Source organism: Mus pahari, chromosome 18 (assembly GCF_900095145.1).
Source record: "Mus pahari chromosome 18, PAHARI_EIJ_v1.1, whole genome shotgun sequence".
In the NCBI taxonomy this organism is placed as follows: Eukaryota; Metazoa; Chordata; class Mammalia; order Rodentia; family Muridae; genus Mus; species Mus pahari.
This window is the reverse complement of record NC_034607.1, coordinates 39,677,868-39,687,181: the sequence shown is the minus strand read 5'-3', so window position 1 is coordinate 39,687,181 and position 9,314 is coordinate 39,677,868. Positions and strand designations below refer to the sequence as shown.

Here is a 9,314-nt window from a genome sequence, read left to right as displayed (position 1 = left end):
ATTAAATGGACAAATGCCCTCAGAGTCTCTGATGTACATGAGAACACACCGCGAAGCTAACTCAGTACACCAAGCTGAACACAAACAGGAAGTGCGGATACAAAATTTTACCTGAGGCTTGCCCACAAAGGGGCTCTCTACGGCAGGGATAGTAGAGATCTTAGTCTCAGATCTGATAGAAGTGGGAAGTGTCAGAATGCTCTGGCACTAATCATTTTTCTTTCTCTCAACAGAAAGGACTTCAGACATCTTTCTAGAGCTAGTCATGGCATATGATGCAGAGTCCTCTGTGGTCAAGTTCGAGAATCAGGACTTCAGGTCCTTACAGTATCGTTGCCTGAGAAGGGGTGAGCTGTTTGTAGATGACACATTCCCTGCTGCGGATTCTTCCATAGGCGAGAAGCTGATCAAGGAAAAGGACCTTTCGAATTTGGAGTGGAAACGACCAACTTCAAAGGTGAGTGAGCCCCAACTGGGGGCACAGCAAGCTCTGCAAATCTGGAGGCTGTCCACCATGGCATCTCCTTGAGAAAAGACAGTGGTCCAGCCGCAAACCGAACAGGAAAGAAAAAATCAGATTCATCTGGTTTCTCTGCTGCAGACTTACATCCAGTCCAAGAAATGGGAGGGCTCTGTGCTCAGAGGCAGAGCCTGAACCATGGCTTCTAATGCTGTTCTGATAATGACCGCAGCTAGATTAAAACATCTCAGTCCTATGACTGGGAAAATGGTGTGTCATGGTTTTGGAGGCTGTGCTAGTTGGTCTCTTGGGTCTCTCCGCCTCCTTAATTGAACCTATCTATCAGTCTTTCGCCCTTTATTCTCTTCAGGTGTCAGAGTCTTTATGTTCCTTTCTTCTTACCCACCAGAATTTACTCAAAAGGAATATATCATGTCATTCATTTATACTACAGGATGAATTTAAATAATTGCTCTGTCTCTGTCTCTGTCTCTCTGTCTCTCTGTCTCTCTGTCTCTCTCTCTGTCTCTCTCTCTGTCTCTCTCTCTCTCTCTCTCTCTCTCTCTCTCTCTCTCTCTCTCTCTCTCTCTCATAATCACATTCTTAGTCTTATAAAAGGCTTGGTCATCCATAAAAGGACTTCAGACATCACAGACACCTGTGACTTGGGGGTGGTCATTCAGGGTGCCATTTGAAGCACCCTGACTTCCACACCTCAGGAAATGGCTACTAACTCTACCTTGCAGCAAGGTGAGTCCTGCTGGCTCCTAGAACTATCTCAGTTCCGATGCATGAAGCTCAGTATGGAACATTGCAGTGGACTGAAGTTTCCCATGGTCTCCTTGGGACTCTTAAGTGTAAAGGAGCTATAAAGGGCAAATGCTTTGGGGGGCCCGATGCTTCCTCCCCCATGCCTCCAGAGCTGCAAGCCCAGCCTAAAACAAAAAACTAGTACAAAGACTAGCAAGAATAGTTCTCAGGCACTGCTTATGTGCCGAGTACGGTTCTAGGCTTATTGAGTAGCACAAGCTGGGTCGTACAGATAGTGATTTCTGGTGACGCCCTGGAAAACATGGAGTATCTGTCTTGTCCAAAACTATGCAACTAATAATTGTAGTTACACACATGGGAAGGAGAACTCAAGGTTCCAAGCTCTGAAGGGAAAAGCTCTTGACTTAGCTGGGATAGTCCTATCTCTAGAGAGAAAAAGGGACAGGGGGAACTAGGTACGGTTTCAATGCTAGTTCAAGAGAGCTGGATGTACGCACAAGTCTCCTGTGGTTGGTCCCATCAGTCCTTTGCAGTAGGTCCTTGGTCATGGCTCTCTTCTTTTGTCTTTACCACCTAAGGAGGTGGAAAAGTCTATTTAAGGAAATTCTGAAGGGTCACTTTCCCTCCTCTGTTGTTTTGAAAGATGAGATTCATTTAGAAAATACTTTTGCTTCCCTCACAAAGGTGCTGAGCAGTCTACGTGAGTCCTTAGTTTTTAGTGCTGAGACATTTATAGCACTCCTGTTTAGAAAGGGCTGAGAGTGTCTAGTTATCTAATTCCATCAGTGTCTCAACCTGGGGAGCAAGGAGAAACTACAGCAAGTGGAAATAACTCATACAGACACAGACCAGTAACCCAAAGTAAGGGCAGCTAGAAGCCATGTTCATTTCTTTCCCATTCTGCTTCACAGCCTGAGACTTACCCATACTCTAGCCATTGTCCGTTTCAACATATATTCTCAAATATATTTCTTGATGTGTGCCTTTCCAAATTTAGCAATACTGGTGTTTATATAATAGTTTCTAAAACCGTCCATGTAGCTTATCTCACTTGCAGCGTTTATGATTTTTAATGTCACAAGAATGAAAACAGGTTAGGACAGCTTGACTGAAGGGACATGGTTAGGGAGAGAAGGAGAGAGACCCAGGGGTGAGATCAAGACTCCCAAGGCTACGTGCTACCCTTTTACCCGCACTCTCCTGCCTACCAAGGCTTTTGTTAGAATTTAGAGAAATAAATAAATGTATGCATGAGTAGGGGACTGTCTACAGATGACCTCTTCAGGTTTCAAGCTCATGTGTACAAATGAAAAGATTTTTTATTTTTTTATTTTTATTTTTTTTTGGTTTTTCGAGACAGGGTTTCTCTGTATAGCCCTGGCTGTCCTGGAACTCACTTTGTAGACCAGGCTGGCCTTGAACTCAGAAATCTGCCTGCCTCTGCCTCCCAAGTGCTGGGATTAAAGGCATGCGCCACCACGCCCGGCATGAAAAGATTTTTATTGACCGATTTCCCACCTAGGCTAGCAAAGAGAAAACCTGGGTATATACTTCTTCACTACTGTGTTATCAGTGACTACTGTAGCTTGCAGATGCGACTACATGAAAGGCCCTGCATGCAAGAGCCACAACTAAACTGGCCCAGGCCTCAGAGTAAGGCCAACACACACACAGTCTTATGGTTTTAAACTCTTTGAAAGATTTTTAAAACTATCGTGAGGAACTATCATTAACCCGATCCTATCATATAAAAAGTAGAAACAGAAGAATGACCAGCCTTAAGTCACACAGCTAGACAATTGAATACCTAACTGCATGACCTCACAATAGATTTTCCCCTTTAAGGTGTCATTGTGACCTTATATTATATGTTATATTTTTGGCTTTTAGCTGCCCAAGATAATTTATGCACCATTAGACTGTTCAACCTCTTATATGTTATATTTTTGGCTTTTAGTTGTCCAAGATAATTTATGCACCATTAGACTCTTCAACCTCATATGGTCTACCAGGGACCAACCTCTCCAGAAAGCCAATCTCACTGTTCTTAGGCAATCTCTTTGTTCTGTCTCATAGATGAAAATCAATGGGGGTGAAAACCAGACCTGTGCCATACTGCATATGATTATCTTAACTGAAGGCAATGCTTAGTATCTAGCACATTGGGGGCGCTTACTAAGTGCTAGCTATTGGTTCTCTGATGCCTCAATGTTCTTGGTCTTTCATAGACCAAGAATTTCAATTTCAACCCTCAGACTGAATCGGCAAATGTTTCCTAGGAGAAATGTAGGTCCGAAAAAGTGTTAGGGGCTAAGTGACTGGTGGGAGGGGACGTGCAAAGTATGTTTCTTCTCATTTCCTGTGTCCCATCTCTGCTTTCAGTCAACTGGCCTCCCCTACAGCTTGCTTGATGCTTCTCCATGGATTTGATTGGTTCACCTGAAACTTGTTCCAAGGCTCCTTAGTTCATCCTTCTTCTAGTTCATTCTAGACAACGGGGAAACTCCATGGGCAGGCAACCCCTATTATTCTTCCTGGATTATCCATCCACACTCAGTAGATTCAACAGTAAACTACAAGTCAGGGGGACCTGAGACCTAGGCTCAGTTTTCCGGGCCTACCATAAAAAATTGTTTCCTATCCCCCAACTCTTTTTCTGTCTCCCTCTTTCCCTTTACCTGCTGTATTTGTTACTTTCCTTTTTGATGGCCCAAAATACCTGCCAGAAGCAATGTAAGGGAGGAAGGAAGGGTTTATTCTGACTTACAGTTTAGGGTTCTAGTCAGTCCACCATGGCCAGTGAGGCACAGCAGCAGGAGCAGAAGGTGGGTAGTTATATTGTGTCCACTGTGTCCACAGTCAGGAAGCAGAGAGAGAGAGGGTAGGGAGCATGCTGATTTTTATCTCCGTGTAATGGTTCCACCCACATTGATGGTGGATCTTCCCACTTTAGGAAATGCCCTCACTGATATCCCCACATGTTTGTTTCCTTAATGGTCCTACATGGTTTCCATCAGGGCTAACGGTCAAGATCAACTAGCACATCTGCATTTTTCTTCTCATCTCTTTCCTTTGACAACGATCCAGTGAGGTTTCTGCTGAAATGTTGTTGAAGATGAATATTTCTCACAGCCTGATCCATCCTGCATCTCTCTAAGGAATGTCCAACTTCAACCTTCATTTCAACTTGGGCTCTGTAGTACCCTGTGCTCTTGTAGGGAGGGAGCTCAAGGATCTATCATTCTTAATGTTTCCCATAATCTATGCTCCCAGTAAGAGCATATTACTAAGAATTAAACATGGGGTATGTGTACAATGAATCCCCTAAATTACATTTGGTACTTAGATACCCCCTTTTAGGAGAATTTTTATTCTGTGGGTGATAGTAATAAATCTACTTGTTGAGTATGTACATAGTTGAGTTGGGATATTATATTAAGAGTTTACATGAAATTTGTCATGTCATTATCCTCATAGCCCTGTCCGGTGGATGATATTATTCTCACTAAATAGATCAGTGGTGTCCTGTAACCCTTTCTGCAATGATGGAGGTGCTTATTCTGCTCCGTTCACTGCCATGGACAGCAGTCAAATGTGTCTACTGAGTACTTGAAATGTGGTCATTGTGATGAGGAGACAGGCATTTCAATGTTAAAGTCTAAATCAGTAGTTCTCCACCTTCCTAATGCTGTGACCCTATAATAATGTTGTGGTGACCCCCCAACCATAAAATTATTTCATTGCTACTTCATAAATGTAGTTTGCTATTGTTATTAATTGTAATGAAAATATCCGATATGAAAGATTTCTGATATACAAACCCCCAAAGGGGTTGCGACCCATAGGTTGAGAATCACTCGTCTACATGAACACGTACAACTATAGCTACCATAGTGTAGAACACGAAACTGAAGATGGGCGAGCTTCACATTGATAGAACCAAGGGGTTGGGACACCACCTTCAACCCCATTCAGGGAAAAAAAGTAACCCACTTTGCTACCAAAGAACAGGCTGCATGTCTAAAGCATGATCTCTAATAGGTACTTAGAGCTCAACTCACAGCTTCGTTGTGGACCCAGTCTTGGTCACCCAGAGCAATGCACTTGTCTGCGCAGGGAACAATGTCTTCACTTCATCAGAGTAGTTTGGGGGAGGTGCATTCACTCACTAGAAGTGACTCACCAAAATGTATTGTTCAGAAAGGAAGAGGCAAAAAAAGAAGAAGAAAAAAAGGAGATAAGAAAAGCAAAAGGAAGATGCATATCTGAATGTAGGGTAAATTGTGAAGATGGTCTATCCTGTAACAGGTGACAGAAGGTACCAGTGTAATTATGCCAACATCTAATTGCCATTGAGCCAAAAAAAAAATCTGTGATGCTAACACATCAGAATGCTCTCAGAAAAATAAGAAAGGAGGTATATTGCCACTTGTCCAAAGAAAAACCTAGTCACCATCTGGAAGGGCCGTGTGACAAGATGATGAGTCTAAGTGTTGCAGACTGAACATCGAATGTTCCCAGAGGCTTGGGTGCTAAATTCTTCATCTCTAGCTGACAGCAGTATTGTGGATGGTTCTGGAAATGTTAGGAGGTAGGGCTTCAGTAGGAGGAAGCAGGTCACTGAGGGACAGGCCTTTGACATTTACACCTGGTCTCCAGCGCCTTGGCTGTTGTCTGCTTCCTGTCCACCTCCTCCAACAACCATGTCACTACATGATGCTTAGTACTAAGGGTATCAATAAACCAGCTTCCCAAACTGTGTTCCAAAGTAAACCCTTCCTCTTCTAAGGTTCCCCCAGGCATTTTAGTCACAGCTGTGCAAAGGTAACGTTTTACCATTCATGTTCTCTTACACGAGACCGGTACTTTGTGTGGGAATTCTTGAGAAGTCTTCAAAGAAAATACTGTGAGGCAAATGCTCTTATACAGGGCTGATACCTCTAAAGATGGCAGAGAACAGCTACTTCTGTGGTGCCACTTCTGGTAGGATGTTTCCCAAGATTTGCATTACATGGGTTTCCCACATTCCTCATATAACAGAGAGTAAGCCAAAACTGACTTGGAGAAAGGGACCTACAGCCTAGACCTAAGTCATTATGATTACTTCATTTAACAGTTACTTAGTTTGATGATTATTGATGGCTTGTGTATTATTCAGATTTTCCAAATACATGACAAAATTTATAATATATACTTATATGTGTGCATATCGATGTAGCACTAATGCAATTACATAATCTCAGAGATTTATCAATATCCATATTGACAATATGTGCTTATGTATACTAATGTATCTATATATAACCTGTTGATGAATTTACAAGGAGAAATTTGTTACAAAGTATTGATTACCAAGTTATGGATGCTAAGTAATACCGTGATATGCAGTCTGCCACCTAGAGACATAGGAAAGTCTTAGGCCAGGTGCCTGAAAGCCAGGAAACCCATAGGTATGATTCCCCATCTGGGACCAGGAGAAAATCATTTTGTCATCTCAAGCTGGGAACAAATTATTTCTCCCCTTTGTTATAGTCAGACACTTGATGGATTGATCAGTTCGAATGTTCCCACCCACACTTGGAAGGCAGACTGATTTACTGAGTCCACCAATTCAAATATGAATATCACCCACCCCTTCTTTGACAGACACACCCAGAGAGAATATTTACTAGATAAACGACTCCCTGTGATACAGTTCAATTGTCATATTAACTACTACAACTTCCTTCAGCACGCCTAACATTTCTGAGCCTCAAAGATTCTGTCTGTCTCACAGAATCAAATACTTCAGGCTGGGAAAGACTGTAGCTACTAGGGTATTGGGAGGAGAAAAGAGACTCGCATGGCAAACTTACCTGGAACATGCCACTAGACTCCTCTGAGCCTGACTCCTGGCCCCTGATGTCCCTCAGAGTTACCACAGGATTAATTTTGACCTTGAATGCTACCTCTGAATGACCTACTGATTCCTAGGTGTGGACAGCCAGGCTCCACAGCTTCAGGCCTGCAAAGCTGCCAGCTGATTCTGAGTCACCATCATGTGGTAGTTCAGCACAGATCTGTTCTGGGATGTTATCACAAGCACTTCTCCCACTGCCCTGGCTGGCCAAGGCCATTTGCTAATCTGTGACTTTCCCAGGCCAGAGCTTGCTCTTCTCAGCCACAGTTATGCATGGTCTGTATGGGCCTTTTCTCTGGGAAGCCAGATGCACAACATGAGGATCATCGCAGTGCCCTTTCTCACCTTCCCTTTCTCATTGAGAGTTAAAGTTCTCAGGCCAGGCATGAAGGAGCTGTAGATACTGTGGCCATCTTTGATGTAATCCGTCCCACTGTTTTCTAGGAAACTATGTTGGCTATTAATTTCAGGTCTATTCTGTCCCTAACTAGCTACTTTCCTATATTCTTTCTTTTCTTTTCTTTTCATCGACAAGGCAGCCCAGCTAGAAGGACATATCCCACACACAGGCAACAGCTGGAACATCCCCCTCTCCAGTTGTTCAGGACCCACATGAAGGTCAAGCTGCACATCTGCTATCTATGAATGGGGAGGCCTAGGTTTGGCTCCTGTATTTTCTTTGGTTGGTGGTTCAGACTCTCAGAGCCCCAAGGGTCTAGGTTAGTTGAGTATGTTGGTCATCCTGTGGAGTTCCTATCCCCTTCAGGCCTACAATCCTCCCTCCCATTCTTCAGTAAGAATCCCCAAGCTCCATCCACTGTTTGACTATAGGTGTCTGTATCTGTCTGAGTCAGCTGCTGGGTGGAGCCTCTCAGAGAGCAACACGTCCCTGTATGCAAGCATAACAGAATAGCATTAATAGTGTTGGGAATTGGTGCTTGCCCATGGGATTGGTTTCAAGTTGGGATGGTTATTGGTTGGTCATTCCTTCAGTATCTGCTCCATCCCCTGTGCCTGCCTTACTTATAGACAGGATAAATTTGGGGTTGGAAGTTTTGTAGGTAGGTTGGTGTCTCTATCACTCCACTGGGATTCCTGCCTGGATACAGGAGGTGGCCTCTTCAGGTTCCATATTCCTAATGTAATCAATCACAGCTAAGATCACCCTCATTGATTCTTGGGCACCTTCCTTGCTCTAGGCCATGTCTCAGCCTGGAGATGCCTTACCACCACCTCACCTCTGAAGGTTGAAGATTTCCATTCATTTTCATGGCCATCTAGCCATCTCTCATGTCCTTTCTCACACATGATCCTGAATCTCGAATTTCCCTCCCCACCCCCCTCCCTCCTAGATCCCTCCATTCATCTGCCTCTTAGGATTATTTTATTCCCCCTTCTAAGTGAGATTCAAGTTTCTTTGCTTGGGCCTTCCTTCTTGTTTAGCTTCTTTGGGTCTGTGGAGTATTTTATGGCTAATATCTACTTATAAGTGAGTACAGACCATGTGTGTCCTTTGGGGACTGGGTTACCTCACTCAATATGATACCCTCAAGTTCCATCCATTTGCCTGCAAAGTTCATGATATCTTGTTTTTTAATAGCTGAATAGTATTCCATTGTGTAGATGTGCCACATTTTCTTTATCCATTCTTCAGTTGAAAGACATCTATGTTGTTTCCAGTTTCTGTCATGGCTATTGTAAACAGTTTTGTTTCCCTAATTTCTTTCTTGGGCTCAATTATCATTTGTATAAAGGAGGGCTACTGGTTTCTTTGAGTTAATTTTGTACCCTGCCACTTTGCTGAATGTGTTTATTAGTTGTAGGAAGTCTCTGGTAAAATTTTGGTGGTCACATGTGTATACTATCATACTCTTCGCCAATAGCAATTCTTAAACGTCTTCCTTTCCAGTTTGTATCCCTTTGATCTCCTTTAGTTATTTTATTGCTCTGGCTAGAACTTCAAGCACTATATTGTATAGATAGGGAGAGAATGGACAGCCTATTCTTGTCCCTGATTTTAGTGGAAATGTTTTAAATTTCTCTCCATTTAAATTGATGTTGACTATTAACCTACTAAATATTGCATTTTGTCTTAGTCAGGGTTTCTATTCCTGCACAAACATCATGACCAAGAAGCAAGTTGGGGAGGAAAGGGTTTATTCAGCTTACATTTCCATACTGCTT

The 9,314-nt window shown here is 43.0% G+C and overlaps 1 protein-coding gene across 1 annotated transcript in view; it reads left to right on the top strand.

Annotated features, from left to right (window-relative positions):
• The first annotated feature begins 265 nt into the window (after positions 1-265).
• Positions 266-9,314, top strand: part of Capn13 (calpain 13) — a 74,461-nt gene continuing 65,412 nt past the window's right edge. Inside the window, exon 1 of the mRNA XM_021217663.2 lies at positions 266-457. Coding sequence (XP_021073322.1) covers positions 266-457 — 192 coding nt within the window. The remainder of the gene's footprint in view (positions 458-9,314) is intronic.